Source organism: Parasteatoda tepidariorum, chromosome X1 (genome assembly GCF_043381705.1).
Source record: "Parasteatoda tepidariorum isolate YZ-2023 chromosome X1, CAS_Ptep_4.0, whole genome shotgun sequence".
In the NCBI taxonomy this organism is placed as follows: Eukaryota; Metazoa; Arthropoda; class Arachnida; order Araneae; family Theridiidae; genus Parasteatoda; species Parasteatoda tepidariorum.
The window spans coordinates 24,404,515-24,421,622 of record NC_092214.1 but is presented as its reverse complement, the minus strand read 5'-3'; the positions used below and the strand labels follow the sequence as shown (position 1 = coordinate 24,421,622).

The 17,108-nt window shown below is 29.7% G+C and overlaps 1 protein-coding gene across 5 annotated transcripts in view; it reads left to right on the top strand.

Annotated features, from left to right (window-relative positions):
* The window catches only part of LOC107449700 (zinc finger protein rotund), a 558,914-nt gene that overhangs the window by 527,088 nt on the left and 14,718 nt on the right, over nucleotides 1–17,108 (top strand). For 4 of the 5 annotated variants that reach the window (XM_071187674.1, XM_071187671.1, XM_071187676.1 and 1 more), the window contains 2 exons: nucleotides 12,381–12,565; nucleotides 12,792–12,924. In XM_071187674.1, coding sequence (XP_071043775.1) covers nucleotides 12,381–12,565; nucleotides 12,792–12,924 — 318 coding nt within the window. Of the gene's footprint in view, nucleotides 1–12,380; nucleotides 12,566–12,791; nucleotides 14,126–17,108 lie in introns of those variants that run through there. The other variant, XM_043043922.2, reaches the window with a different exon arrangement.

Genomic DNA, 17,108 nt, shown 5'->3' with positions numbered 1-17,108 from the left:
TGTTTATATATATATATATATATATATATATATATTAAATACATGTGTGTATTTATGTATTTATTTATTTATTTATAACACAATAAAGGGGCAAAAAGAACGAAAGGAAAGAACGATTAACTGAAGAAAATTGAGAGAAATAGTAGTAAGTTTTATTTACTGCTCATAATCATTAATCATAGAACCCATAAAATAAGTTTAAAAAAATACTAAGAAAGCAAGGAAAAAATATAATTTTAAAGAAAAAAAAGAAAAATATTTATGAATAAAATGTTTTTAAAAATATTTAAAAATTTTACAAAAAAAATTAAAATCGTAGGAAAACAAAATAAAGAAAAGATATAATCTCCTTGTCACACAATTATATCCGCAAAGAAGAGTGCTTTGGCTATATTGTAATAATATAGCCGAAGCAAAATATATCAATACAATAGTGTGAGTATATATATATATATGTGTGTAAGAGATGCTTCTAAAAACTAGGGCGTATTGAATATATTAGATGGTTTTGAATGTCAAGTAATTTTGAATCAATCTTTTTTATCGTTATCTATTTAAAACAACAATGTACTGACCGAAAACTTCTGTAAGTCATTTTATATTCAATAATTTTTTTCAAATTCTGTATCTATGATTTTATAAACAAGAAAACATCGTCCGAGGTGCAAGTCAGCAATTCGACGAGCACTCAATAAAAAAAAAATATTTAAAGACTCAAATAGAATAATAGTTAAATTGATTAAAACACAGTAGTTCTCCTAAACCATGCACTGAGAAAACAGCTGGCCTCGCTATATAAACTTAGTAATGGAAACTTGTGAAATTAAATTTTTACTTTTTAGTGTTCTATTTTTCATGAGTTTATTGTAAAGCACCGTAAACTTGTAAAGTATCTGTCCAAAACTAAAGGAAAAGTTTAATGTTTCCCTTGAAGAAAAAATGGGTCATACGAGTATAAAAGTCGCAATATATTGTTATAGTATATTCATAAGTCTAAATACTTCTTTTCTAGTTGCATCATATTAAGTTGCAAATTAACCCCCCCCCCACTTTTTTTATTTGCATTTAAATATAAAAGTATCTAAGTAATTACTTGCTTTATTCATGTGCATTTGTATAGAAATTTTTATTTCAAAGTTCACATATTTCTATTCAAATATCTGTAAATAAAAGTAAACAATCGCTTAATTAAATTGAAAAGATCGCAATGTAAAGTTTAATGTAAATTTATCTGAAGGTTTATTATTATTTATAAGTAGCGGTTTTATATTACTACTTCATACCATTGAAGGTAAGAATATTGGTTGTTGGATATCAGACTTGCCAGTTTCACATTACAAAAATAAAAGTCGAATTATTACTCATGACAATTTACTCTAAGACATCTTCCCTAAGTGTTTCAAAGCTATTTACCATTTTTTTTAATTAAAAAATTTGAAAATCACTGAATATACCCCATTTCAGAAATGTTAAAATAAAACGTTTTTTTAATCTTCGATTTTTTTTATTATTTTTATTTATTATTTACTTTAATTATTTATTGCCATGAAACTCAATGAAATAATCCATAAACTCTATTTTTTACAAATAAGGTGTTTAAAAAATTTTTTTAGCTTGGAAACTCTTTTAAATAACCTGTAAACCCTGTTTTTGACGCGTTTAATTAAAATGTTTCAATTATTAAATCTCTGAAATGACCCTTAAATCTATTTTTCATAGTAGGACGTTTTAAACTTCTTTTTTAGTTTTGAAACTCATTCCACGTTAGCCCTATTTTTGACATGTTAAAGTAAGGCTTGTCTGTTAAAATAAACAAGACCTCTCAATTTTTTCAAAGTTTTGAAACTTATTAAAAATAACCTATTAACCTTATTTTTGACAATTTTAAATAAGACGTTTTAGTGATTATTTAAGAATTCCTTGATGTAGATTTAGCACCTTATGATATGCAGCTTCCTATAAACCGGATTTAACTAGTGAAACACTAAACTATTGGAGAAATTCTGACTCAGTTGCAAGCAAATATGGTGAATGAAATATTGATAATAAAATTCTAAGCAACTCCTAAATGAGAAATCTTAAGTTGTTTAATTTTTATTTTTATGTGGTTCATTTCTTCAATTGCTAATCATCAAAAGAACCATTAAACTTTAACTGTGGGAGATTCCCTGTATTAAAACTGAAATCAAATTACAATTCGCAAAAAACTGCTTTTGAATAAAAGGTTTAAAATTTGAGCTTTGAAAGCAAGTAAAGATTAACGCAATAAGCATATAGTTTAAGAAAAACTAAAAATACGTTTGTTTTGAAGAAAGCTTGTTGTTTAATAGTCTCGCTATGTTAAATTGTGGGGGGAAAAAACACGAAAAAACTCTTTATTTAGCTAAACTTTGTTCTACCAATCGATTTATTTTTATTGAAAGCGTTTTAATAAGTAAAGATGGATAATAAAAGCAAAAGATTTCATAAATTCCTACCGTTCTTTTTCCTGTCTTAGTCAAGTACGGAATGTTTATCGTAACTTTGACACGGGACAAAACTCTATTAATCACCCAGTTACGGATATAGGCTTAAGCTCTGCGCTTTCTAAAATAGCTTCATTAAAATGCTTTATGGCCCTAAGTAATAATAATTAATCAAAAAGTATTATGAATATGATTTATAGACGTCATTCTATCAGTTCCAATGACATATGTGGCATTATGTCGCGGTGATAGATCAGTTTTAAATACTCGTGCAAAAATATTGAGTTACAAGATAGGTTATTAATTTTATTTCTACTATCATGTGAAGCCTTATGTTTAATATCACGATATAATTTTATAACTAAACATACATCGCTCTATAAAATTTTTAAGAAATTTATCCGTCACTCTTTTAATTATTTATTTGGAATCGAAAAAATCTTGAATCTAAAACATGAAGGGAAAAAAAATCTGAAGTAATAGTAATTAATTAAAAAGTATTATGAATATTATCAGTTCCAATGAGAATGTGCACAGTCATTGATCAGTTTTAAATACTGGTGCAAAAATGTTGAGTTACACGTTTTATAACTAAACATTAATTTCTCAATATAATTAAACGAAAAAAAAAATACTTTATCCATTTTTGTTATCCTTTATTTGGAATAGAATAAAACTCTGTATTTAAAACACGGAGAAAAAAAATCTGTAGTAATAATAATTAATCAGAAACTATTATGAATAAAATCAGTTTCATTGATGTATGTGACAACGTGTCGAGGTGATAGATCAGTTTTAAATATTCCTGCAAAAATATTGAGTAACAAGATAGATTATCAATTTTATTTTTATTATCATGTGAAGTCTAATGATTTAATATTTAAGGAAAAACTTGGTACATAAGTACATTTTGTATGTTAATTAGCAATGGCCAAGGCCCTCTTTGGGATGTTGTACCAATGATGATAATGATAACTGGCCAGCAAAGAATCAGGTTTCAAGTTTCAAAAATGAAAAAGCTAATTTTTAAAAATCTTTTCCCCTAAAAATTTAGATTTATATATATTGCTTTAGATTTTTTTTCCGAGGAATTTATTTTATTAAGTCTTGGTTTGCAAAAACTAGAAGAGAAAAAAGATAAAACATCTAATTTTTATCCATAAAAGCTTGTAATATATTTTGAGATGGAGATAAAACAGTAAACATTAGTGTTGATCAGTTCTTGCGCTGTGCTAAGTTGTGAGGAGAGTAGTAATTTTATTTTTATCTGAGTTTTTAGGGTTAAATTCTATCGGGGCCTCAAAGGCCTACTAAGGTCTTAATTTATATGTTTAAAAAAAATTACCATCTGTAAAACACTAGTTAGATCTTTTCTGGTTTATGGAAAAGAATGCTGGGCAATAACTAAATTGCATGAAAATAAATTATTGACCTTTGAGCTGGAAGTTTTAAGAAAAATATTTGATGTAGTTCATGATAATGTGATCCTTGTTTTACTTACCAAAAGTACAAGCAACAAATTTACCAGCAAAATTACAAGCAAATTTATCAAAAGTACAAGCAACCTGATCTTGTGTTAGAGTTCCCTTGCTGTTAGGTTAACCGTATGAAGTTTACATGGTTTTCCTCTCCATGTGAGGCAAATGAGGGTTAAGGCCATCAGAAAGTCCTTCATGAAGGCAGTTCCCTTGTCTTCTGAATTGGGTTCAAAATTACAAGGCTACGGAATTGAACATTGGTTGTCGTAAACTCAAAATTGGGTCGACTGTCCAAATAAAATAAGAGAAAGCAACCTGACATTGTTAAAGTCATGAAATGTGATAGACTACGATGACCCGGCCATCCATTCTGATCTAATAATACACAGTGAAAAAGCTCTCGTTTACTAATCTCATCCTACAGAAAGCGAAGAGGCCACCAATTAGGTGACTATTCCGATCTAATAAAACAAAGTTAGTAAAAAAGCTCACATTTACTAATCTCGAAGGAAACAGAAAGGGAAGAAGGCTACCAATTTGGTGACTAGTCATTGTTAAAGTCATAAAATGTGATAGACCACGATGGCCCGGCCATCCATTCTGATCTAATAATACACAGTGAAAAAGCTCTCGTTTACCAATCTCATACTACAGAAAGCGAAGAAGGCTACCAATTTGGTGACTAGTCCGATCTAATAATACAAATCCAGGAAAAAAGCTCATATTTACTAATCCCATGGGAAACAGAAAGCGAAAAAGCTACCAATTTGGTGACTATAGTCCGATCTAATAATACAAGCCCAGTTAAAAAGCTCACATTTGCTAATCCCGAGGGAAACAGAAAGTAAAGAAAGCCACCAATTTGGTGACTAGTCCGATCTAATAATACAAACCCAGTAAAAAAGCTCATATTTACTAATCCCATGGGAAACAGAAAGCAATAAAAAACTACCAATTTGGTGACTATAGTCCGATCTAATAATACAAACCCAGTAAAAAAGCTCACATTTACTAATCCCATGGGAAAGAATAAGCGAAGAAGGCCCCCAATTACGTGACTTGACTCGGTGCAGAACAACTTAAATATTATAAATAAGGGAAACAGGAATCGTCCTGCTGCGGCCAGATAGCAAAAATTCGATGGGGGAGGGAGTCTAAGTACATTTATAACCATGGTTTAAATAACCAAGTTTAATTTAAAACAATAATTTTATAAGTAAAGCTGATTTGGTAAAATTATTTACTGAGTTTCTAAAGAGGCTTCTAAAATATTAATGTGATCCCCATTAATTATTTTATTTTCCATTTTCATAAAAAAATTGTTTCATTACTTCCTCCCCTTTGAGTTGGGCTTTTAAAAACTTTTTATAATACATGTATTACTGAAGAGAAAATTTGTGAAAGATTTTCATTACATTGAGAAATAATTAATGAAGAATTGAAATTTTAATAAAAAAAAAATTTTTTTTGCATATTTTTTTAATTTTCTGAGGTCATTTCTTATGGCGGCGAGACAGGTACTCGTCAGTCCTTGAGGGGGGGGGGGTGAACAACCCTTATACAAATAAATCTTAATCTAAAATACATCCGAGTCTTAAATAAGATACCATTTTTCTGTTCTTAACTTGCTTCTTCAACATTCCCACTCTTATCTTGTTATATTATCTCTGTTTAAGGAGATTTGATTGCATGAGTTGATGAAAGAGAATTTTATTCTTATTATAACAAAAAATATTCTTTTCAATTTTTCACGATACTTCGATATTATTTAGATTTTTTCTTTTAATTTACTTAAACATTACTTTAGAATTTTGACTTTAATGATTAATGTCTAAAAATGAACTCTTTAAAATTTATCTCGATTAATTTACGTCTCCCTCTCAATGCGAAACATGATTTGGTTTGTTTCTTATAAGATCTTCTTGAAAAGTTTTCTCTAGACCTGCTGCTGCCATCTGTTATCGTCATGGAGAATTTGAATTTTATTTATATCCTTTTTTTCTTTTTCTTTTTTTTCCCTATCTCAAGAATTTAAATCAATACTGAAATCCCCCAGGTTTCCCATAAACCTCTTGCAAAGTAGGATTAATTAAGGAAAAGTAACTTTTATAAACAGAAATTACTTAATTTTCATTATTGATTATTTACAATTATTCTTTATTTTCTAAAACAATTAAATTTAATAGAATAAAAAGTTATATGCTTTAAATCAAATAATGTACATAGCACTTTAAAAGGTATTTTTGAAACTTTGAGGAAATTGCACTTTATTTTATTCAATTCATTCATTTTTTAGAAGAGAGCTATATTAACATTCTCATTAACTTTTGTTTAATTAAATATATTGCTATTGTTTAATTGGACATAATTTACCAATATTTATGCTTAGTTTATCTTTTTCAATTCATTTTTCATAAGTGTCTGTATTAGGAAAAATTAACTACTTCATACTTTTTTCAGATATTATTGACCTTTTGAACGGAATTCAATTTTGTTTACTTTCATTTGAACTAAAATTGCTTTTACCTATTTAAGTACTTTTAAATTACTTTATGTTAAAATAACCATATTAAGTGCAATTAATTCTTTTGACTTTAAAACATTGCTTGTTAAGAGTTAAATGATATGTATCGAATTATGAGTCTGTTCATTTTGTAAAAAATCAAGATGTCATCAATGAGATATAAAAAGAATTGATTTGCAGATATTTGTTTTAGTAAATTGAATTGTTCTACATTTTATTTAAATATTGTCAATAAATAACTGAAAAGTAAACATGCATGACATTTTAGCTTTTAACACCACATTCAATCTTAAAAATTAGGAGTAATTTAATCTGAAATATACGTAGAGAAAATTTTACTTAATTTATGCACAATACGCTACGCATCTTGTAACAATTTGCAATAAATTCTGATGCAGAAATAAATATATATTTTACGAAAATATATCTGCATAATCGGAATTACGAAAAAACAGAATCATTAGTTTTTATATTATAAATATCTAAACTTTCATATATGAGTTATTAAATATCGAATCCCGAATGTTCTTTTATATTTAAGTTAGCCTAGTCTCCTGAGGGTCCTATCGTGGCGACGGGTCGAACCCTTATCCGAAAACTCCTCCGGGAGTAGGTCGATCACTATTAATCTTGTATTTGAGTTAAGAATATCGATCTCGACTTTTTTATGTTTGAACTATCAATAACTAAAATTATATGCATGATGTGCCTAAATTGACTAAGACATAAATAAGTTCAATTATTTGCAAAATAATTTTAGATTTTTGTAATAATCTGAAAATTTATTAGAGGAAGAGAACGAAAAGTAATAATTATCAACAAAAAAATTTATAAAAAAATTATATTACTTTTTGGTTTCTCTGGTATTTTAATTAACAAAAAAGCCCTTTAAAATCCCCATGATTGTGTTATGGTTCGAATAGCTGTTTAAGGCATTCAAATGCCTAAACATTTCTGAAATTCTGCTGTATTGTTGAAGTTTGCTTTTTGCGTAGAAATTAGGAATCATTAAATGTCTAATAGTGACGCATGCGCAGTTATTTCATATTAAAGTATTTAAACTAAGAAAAATAATAAAATTAAGAAAAATAATACCGCATCCTTCTTTCTTTTTTTTTCCCTCATAACTCAACAACATTACTTTGTGAGAAAAAAAAGACCTGAAATATTGATTTAAAGTTTTGAATTAATCATTGAATTAAAAATATATATATTTTCCTGTATTTCTTGCATCGTATAGAGAAAAATTGCCGAAATAAAACCTCTCCTAAATCATACCACCTCGGATTTCTGAAAAGGCATTGTACAGAAAACGCTCTGGCAGATAAATTACGTAGTTTTTTCAACATAAAGATCCTTGTGGAAGAATCAAGTTGCTTAAATTTAAATTAATCGGTTTTACTAGTTGTCAGAGTAATTTCTGAGCATCCCGTATTCAGAAATTACGCAGACAAGGATATTGCAGAGGATACAGCAGAACTACATTAAAGATTATTTAGTACACCATATACCTGTTACCCAACTTTTTCTGTTATGTTCTACTTGTTTCTTTGCTAGTTAACTGTTGCTTAAAATTTGGAATAACACTTTGTTTAAAACGTAGTTGCCTAAATCGTATCGTTACGAGAACTGAACTGGGCGAGTTTCAAGCCATTTTAGCTCTACTTAACTCAAACTGTAGAAAAATGGGCGAGAACAATTTCGAAATTGACTTTCACCCATTATTATGGCCTGCGTTTAGGATTTCAAATTATTAACTAGTAAATTTTCCAAATATCAAAACTATTTGTTAATTTTCAAAAGTCTTCGCCAAATGCAAATCTTAACAATTTTTTATAATAATTTTTTTCCCCATAGAAAACTATTTTTCGGTAGTTTGTTTCAGGCTTATATTATTTGGACCAAATTCTAATTGGTTATGCTAATTGGTCTCTATCGGTTATTGGTTAGAAAAATTCATTTAAACGTAATTTTGAGGATCGAGTTATATATATATATATATATATTTTCTTTGCAGTGAAAAAAATCATTCGCCAATACTTTCACCAAAACAAATTTTTATTCGCTAAATTTACGATTTTATCGCATTTGGCGAGGTGGCGAATGCTTAGCGCATGTCATGCATTATCAAATTTCTCATCTCGAGATTGAGGCTTAGACTGCATAAATTAAAATATTGTTCAAAGGGGTTTAACTATTCTGATGCGTCATTATTTAATTATTGACTGCAGAAAACCCCAATCTATATTCGATCAATCGGAAAGAAACGATACCACTTAGAAGTCTCAGTTGAACTTTGTAGCTCGTAACATTATTTTCCCTTAACATTTTATTAACTTATATGGTAAAGCTACAAGTGTAACAGTTCAGAAATTTAATATCACATTTCTTATTATGTTATTAAACAATTGTTTTGGGTTATATCTTATTCACTTAATCATAAATACTCAATATATTACGATTTAGGGAGCAGGTCGTATGAATTAGACAGCCAACGTCCTAAATCGTACCACTTGCAGATCTTGCGAAAACAATTATTTTTCCGTACTCAATGCGCAAATATTATTACCAAACAAGCATCATAAATAACTAAATGACTGTATTTTATTTTAAAAGTACTTCAAATGTAACTGTCAGTGATTTGTGACTGATAAAAATTTAAATGTGAAAAGTGGTACGATTTAGTACTTATACTGCAAATTTTTTTAATTTCAAATTTTATGAAGGAAAATGTCGGATTGTTCAACCTCATATATATTTTCTTCTTCTTTTACAATATAAAGTATTATCGTTCATAAATAGAAAATTTCACCTTTCTTTTCGTTTAAACTATTCGAGCGTTTTGTTCAAAACTTGAGTTTTCTCATGTTAAATCACATTATTAAAATATAAATTTTACGCCTTAAACTTTAATTTTTTTTACCCATCGTTACTAAAATAAAAATGAAAAAATAGTTTATGAATTAAAAACACGTTTGAATTAAATTCATAACACGGTTATGAATTAAAATTTTTGCACGTAATTATTTCTTGATGAACGAGTCTTATAGTTTTTTTTTTCGTAAATAATTCCGAACCTATGATTACTTTAAGGCAAAAAGTAAAATAAACATTATTGAGTTCATAATTTAAATAGCTCTCTTGACTAAAATATTCGAACCATATTTTCTAGATTTCCAGCAATATATTTTGAGGATTACAAATCCAAATCCTTCGAGGAAAAAAAAAGAAAGGTAGGAAGAATGACGAAGTACTTTTTTGAGTTTTTGTAGAGTTTTTTTTAACTGAAAATGACCCTCTATGCGCGATTAAAAACTATGAAAACCTTCCACTGTTAGCTCGATTGTAACGGGACTTTAACCCGCTACCAATGGAGCAATTTTAAGCCCCCTGGTTAGTCAATGTACGCAATTCGAACCTGAGTGGCCTGTATCATAAGCGAAAGTCTTTAAATTACCCCAGCCTTTTCAATTTTATTAAATAATCATTTAGGATTAAATTTCCTAAAATATAATAATTTTACAAATCTTATTAAATTAACAAATTCTTACACATCTATGCACTTTTTGAAAGTAGTTGATGGCTATTTTTCTTAACATTATTTTACCTAGCTCTTAACATTATTGAAAAGATAGCCTAAAGTTCAAAGAATTAAAAAAAAAAAGAAAGATCTTTTATTTTAACAATAATCGCTTCTATATCCATTCTATATCCATTAAATATTTTTTCCCCTTCCTCCATTAAATCTTAAATCATGTGATTTCTTAGCTGCTTCTAAATAGTTCTTATGAGTGGAGATTTAGGTTTTTGCAGCGACGACGGACCAAAATCTAAGCAAAGCACCATCATTTAAAATGCCGTCAGGAACAAAAATAGGAGAGCCTTATCGGCAAAAGTGGTGTTTATCCTTCGGAAAAGGTAGGCCTTCGGAAAAAACTTTTTTTTGTTTGAATAGAGAAAGGGACAGGTATAGGCAAGGGGGGTGATGGTATCTGTGCGTCAGCAGCTCTTTCCCTTAGGACAACATCTATTATTCTTTCATAGATTAGCTCGGCACTTTTTGAATTTTTGTGTTTTAATTAAAGCGAGGAGATGAGAAGGAGTGAACGAGATAAAGCGACTTATTCCGCACAAAACCCACCCCCACACATGAAGAAAAGGGAATGAATAGCGGTAGTTCAAAGACAACGATGACGAAAGGATCTGGCGCTATTTGTCCCTTCTCTTTAATTCCCCTGTTAATTACTCCTGATCCTCGCAGGTTTGTAATTACAGAGTAACAGGGGGATGGGAAGGGACTATCCAAAAGGAGACGTGGTGCTAAAATGCAAATCTCCATTATCCTCTAATTAGTTCTATCGGTAGCTTCCCAGAAATCCCCGGCCGGGGATCCTCTTTTCTCTTACTTCTGTCTTCCCCGTACCGTGGGGGTGCAGCTGTTGCTTGCTGACATTTTCTCTGTAGGCAAAATCATATCTCCTAGGCAACCGTGAAAACAATGAAACCGTGTTTGCTTATCCCTTATAAGTTAATACTCTCCAATTAACCTAGTCCGTTGATATTCAACTCTTTCTATCTTCGACGAGGTTTTACCTGGGCTTAAACACCCCCTACAGAACACCCCCTCACTTTAACGTGCCAAGCAATAAAATCCTAACTATCTAAGAAAGGAGCGATGGGAAAGTGTGGTATGTTCTTCGAAGTGGGGGTTATTTGCAAAAGGATGAACTCTACACAAACAACGTTAAGTAGAAAAACCTTTTGGAGTGAATTTTAAAATTGGGATAGACTCAACGAAGCAATACCATGAGCTTAAATCTGCTATACTTTGTCTTTCAATACAAAAACCTTTTGGGGGGAGGCGCTAAATCAATAGATCAGAGTGGTGTTATTTATCAAAGTACCGTTTCCTGCTGCTTTATTGCACACAAACACGCTTTGTGAATAAGACAAATATCTCATTAAATGATTGCTTCCATAGAAGAAAAATCTTTTCATTTTTACAACATCTCCCCTCAATCAACAAACATAATTTAGAAATTTCCCACGATTTTATAACACTATCAAAGAGCATGGTGCTTAATGGAAATCGTCAATGAAAACATTTTTCTAGCAAATCATTTAAAATTCTCTTTCTCGGCCCCTATGAGTTACCGTTTTCTTACGTTTAATTTGTGCACTTACAAATGTTTGAAGATTTGTTTGCGTCTTTTTTCTTCCAGCAGAATAAAATTATAGTCTTACATGCAAGAATTGCTTTATAATTTAATGGAATCCATTTAAAATTCGAACTTTCGATCGACTATGGATGAAAGGACTCCATTGGCTTTATAAAGTAGAATTTTTTTTAGAATATTTTATTCTCGGGTAGGAGGATGTGAGATACTGACTTATTTGTAATAAGAAATTATGAGTCAGTTATTAGTCTTGCGTTGATTTCTATTAAGTCTGAACCTTTTTTCTTCATCATAAGTCGCTGTAGCAAAAGATGAAGAGAATGGCTTAAAAACCAACTTCATTCATTTTTTTCTTCTTGAAGAAACTCATACAGGTTGTTTTTTTTCATCACTTCTGAAACCACCGTGGGCAACTTCTGTTAAAATTCAGTTCCTATTCTTCGGAAAGAGACCCTAATTGTCTGAGAAATGTTTTTCTGGTTCAAAATGTCATCTAGCTTTTGTAAAAGTTCTAAAAATAAATTGGGTTGGTTTTACAGATCTATAATTCGATGATTGGTATGATCTAGTTTAGCAGGATTAAGAAAGTTAAGATCAATAAATGAATTTCTTGGAGCATTGATTTTTGTTTGTAGAATGCATAATGTATTTTTGATATTTTTAAATTGTATTGAAAATTAATTGTAATACAAAAACAAAGCAAATAATACTTAACAAAATATTTATTTAATTGCAGGTGAAAGACCATATAAATGCCATTTACCAGAATGTGGTCGAGCGTTCATACAGTTATCTAATTTACAGCAACATTTAAGGAATCATGACAGTCAAATGGAACGTGCCAAAAATAGGCCTTTTCATTGTAACATCTGTGGGAAGGGCTTTGCTTCAGAAAGTAGTCTTCGAACGCATAGGTCGAAGGTAAGAAATATTAAAGCTAGTCTCTGTTTTTTATATTATTTTTTTAGTCTTAAATTTAGCCCATTTCACAAACTAAACTACTTTTCTACGATTTAACTCAATAAATATTTGATAAATAAAGGAATAACTTATAAACTAATTTTCTGGAGCCAGTTAGCCATTAACTATTCTTTGAAATTCATATATTTTTTTAATTAAGAGTCTAAAATATTAATTTTCTTTTCAGCAACATGCTGCTCTCATCGGCGGAGCTAATTCCCAATCTTGTCCAGTATGTCACAAAATCTGCCTGAACGCAGAAGCCTTGATGGATCACATGCGTACCGCCCACAAGGATCCGAATGCTTCCGGCACTCCAAGTAAGAGAAAACGGGGCCGTACCCGCTTCCGTACTGAAACCATCATCACCTCGACATCCAATTCAATTATAGGGCACACTTCTACCCCTGGCAGTGCTAATTATCCTAGTAGCCCTAGCACCAGTCCTGGTCCTCATCCCAACACCAGTATAGCTATGTCCGCTGCCTCTTTTGGTAGTTCTTTGACGAGTACCACGGCCACTCTGATGTCCCAAATGGGAATAAGCATGGGCCCTTTTGTGGTACCCCAAGTAGTAGGCAGCCACCATCCTGGTCATTCTTTAAGCTCCCATCACCTAAACCATCCCCAAAATCACTTTGCTCATCATCCTTTAGCTGGCAGGACACAACCCTCTTTCCTCAACCTTTAAATGTTTTAATAGCACTATGAATAGTGGATAAAGGCAGCTATAAATATGCGATTATAACTGTTGCTCAGAGCGCTTTACAACTGTTTACAGTCATACCAAAAGTTCCTAAACAACCCAAAGTAGTACGAATAAAAATGTCTTTTCATCCTTTCTTCATTTATATCATTTCTGAACATCACTTTATAATCGTTTTTGATTAATCAATTCCTTAAAAGACATTATTAAACTTTATGGGAGACCCTGGTCTGCATGCATCTTAGACCAGTGTAGTTATTTTTGCACCCAGTAGATGAATTTTGCATTCAGTAATTAGTTGATGCCTGTAACAACAGGTAATATCTGCTGTGTTTGTGACAATTTCATACTTTCTAGAGCCGGAGAACTTTTTATGATTATTTAGTAGACGAATATATTATTTTTTCAATTAACTTAATTGAAAGCTCACATTTAAAAATGTATCTAAGCACCAAAATGTCATTCTCTTTAAAATAAAATATCAGTTTTATAAGAGAAGTAATTTTTTTGTTAGCCATAGCAAAAAAGTGCATGCGTGTCGTACCTTGGATCAGACTCTTTTATACCTTAGCCGAGTATCAGCATTGTAAGTTGAACCGGTCCAAGGTATCTGCAACAGGTTCACTTATCACAAATATATTTTCCTGTGGACTATGCCAAGCACAATATGTAAATTTTTTTATGTTCTGAGTTTTGCTTTAAACTTTTGATATCTTCTTTACCATTAAGTTTATGACTTTATTTATTTTAGCTGCATGAAAAATAAGTTTTAATTGCAAGAATATTCAATCACCTAACAAATATAAGAGAAAAAACTCAAAATGAATATATCCAAGGAATATAAGATCCAATGATCCAAGGTACAACATATGGTGGTCTAAGGTGCAACATCTTGTACCTTGGACCAATTTTTCTTACTTTAAAAACAATTTTTTTAAACTATAAGGCAAAATTCGTTGGCAAAAAATTATATTAATTGACAAACTTAGAATGCATTTCTCACAAAACTTCCAGTTTATTTAAATTACAACTTTCTGCATAAAATAGTGATCTAAAGTACAATTCTCTACGCGACCAATCAACATTGCATGGTGCTTATTTAATCTCCAACTTTAAAGATACAAAACGGAGATTCATCTAAGATCAACATTTTCCTCGACCGTCAACGGTTTTTTAATTATAATATTTTTTTTATTTTTTTAATAGTTAATTTTAAAAAAATCATTCTGTCCATATGTGACTACTTTGTACACATTCATAGTGCTCTCAAAATTTTAAAGGTGTTTTATTTTTCATTCGAGTTTTTCGCTCCCATTACTTTTCATTCATTCATTTTTTTTTCAGTTATTTCATGAATAACTATGAAAGGAATTGCTTTTTTACCGCACTGTTAGAAATTTAAAATTGTTGTGTGTCTAAATTGTAATCGACACATTTTTAATTAACTGCTTATTTATTTACCAATGTAAGGGTACACTAATCAAGAGTTCAAATGTTCTGACTGTTTCTTCGAAATTTGAATACAGGACATTAACTGCCGTACCAAAGTTTTTTTAAAAATTACTTTTCCTTAGTTAGCCCTTGCATTTTCATATTTTATAGAATGTTATGTCTGTTTTGGTTTAAATTTTGACTTGTTTTACTTATAAGTCTCTTGCATTAATGTTGTTAAGAAATTTATTCAAATTATTGTGAATCAAACTTTTTAGAAGTCAAATTTTTAATATTAATGCTGAAATTGTTTTTACATGTCTATATAGTGTGTGTAAGTTTACTTCGTTTTACTGTGCAATAGATTCGATGTTGTTAGTTTTCATGCACAACTTCTTTTGAATTTTGGGACTCATTTGGTCAGTATATCCTCAAATACATAATGTTTTTAATACGATAGCATTTGTTATTTCGTGCACATTTATACAAAATTTATTTGTTTAGTTTGCAATATAGAATTTTGTATATTACGATATTTATTTCAAAGACTAATTCTTTCAATTTAGCTATCTAAAAGAATGGACGGATGTTTTAAAATCGTGTTTTTTGAGTAAATTTGAACAAAAAACTCGCTGTCGAACAACATAGAGAGAAATTGATTTGCTATCTAGGAAAGCAAACAATTTTAACCCCCGACTTTGGTTTAGGACTGTTCGGGGCGATAGTTACATAATTATTTCAAGTTCGTGTTTTACGAATTATTTTCCTAATGACAGCAAAAACTTGTTTGTGGTCTGCTTAATTATTTTCCCTTTATATGTTAATCCACTATTGAATTCATATAATGAAAACCATAGACCTTAGCAAATGTGATACAATAATTTATTACAAAATTTGAGATATTTTACACTTTCGTTATTCAGCTACTTAACTCATCATCATATAGCATATTCTTTCATCTCATGGCTTTAACCGAACAAATATTTTTTGAATAATGCTATTCATTATATTACTTTATTTTTTAATTTTATACATGTTATGCGGAATATTCTTAAACATCAGATTGCGCAAAATTATTTAATGATCATATAAGATTTCAGGTTGCTCAAAATTATTTAATGATCATATAAGACTTTAGGTTGCGCAAAATTATTTAATGATCATATAAGATTTTAGATTGCGCAAAATTATTTAATGATCATATAAGATTTTAGGTTGATCTAATTGAATTTGTTTGGTCCTAACAACCCTCTTTCAATATACTGAAAAGAGAGATATTGGCACATAGTTAAGTTAACTGATCTTGAAGTTCATTCCAGTATGCTAGTATTATTCGGTACTCTGTACCAATCTATACTTAGCTTAATTAGAATTGATACTTTAAAGAAAGCAGCGTTTGGTTAAAAGAAAAAGAAGACGCTTAACTCATTTTTATTTCTAAGTTATTTTTTTCTCGAAATAAAGTATGTCACTTGTGCTGTGTTTTTTTAATTTTATCCAAAAAGGTCGAAATTAATTTCGAATTGAACATCGATGCACAATATTAACAGTTTACAATTCTCAAATTCTCTCTGCATTGTGCTAACCTAAGTCACTGTTGTCAAAAAAGTTTATTTTTTTTAAGTTTTTTTATTGTAGATTTGTTTGTAAGACTAAGGTTGTTACAAGTTTAAAATTTTGAATTTGGCACCTTCTGCAATTTTTTCATTATTCAAGTGCCATTGTCCATCTCTTTAGTTTATATATATATAAATCTAAATCGTTCTTCTCTTCTATGTATCTTAGAATGAACTTCAAGTTTAATTTGATTTGCACAAGTATCAAATACTTATTATCTAAATTCAGTAAATTTTTAAATGCTTGCTTTATTAAAAACTAATAAATTTAGGTCTATGAGAAAACAGTCGTTTCTTATAATTTTATCTGGAATTATTCGATTGCGGTATAAAAATCTAAAGTATCAAATTTTAGTAAGTTTAAAAACAACACTTAGTTTTAAATATATATTTAGAAATATTCCATTTAGTTTAATGTTTTACACCGCAACCATGCTTTTTATACTCGTTTAGTGGCAAGTGAAGATTATAACAAATTTACACGAAGCTTTTGTATATATGTTGTTCTTCCTCGGTTCAATATTTTGTACAGTTTATTTGCTTAATGTGGTTATATTTTTGTGCTTTATGACCAATTTGTAAAGGATGTGACATAAGTAGTATATTTTCAGTTATATAGTGCTTCTTAAGCTTTTGTTTATGTTTTCTTTTTGTATGTCTTTTGTTATAATTTTTGTCCGTATTATTATATTGTTTTATTCATTATTTCTGTTGTGATTTATTTTGCTTGCATGTAAAAGGCTGCTTGATT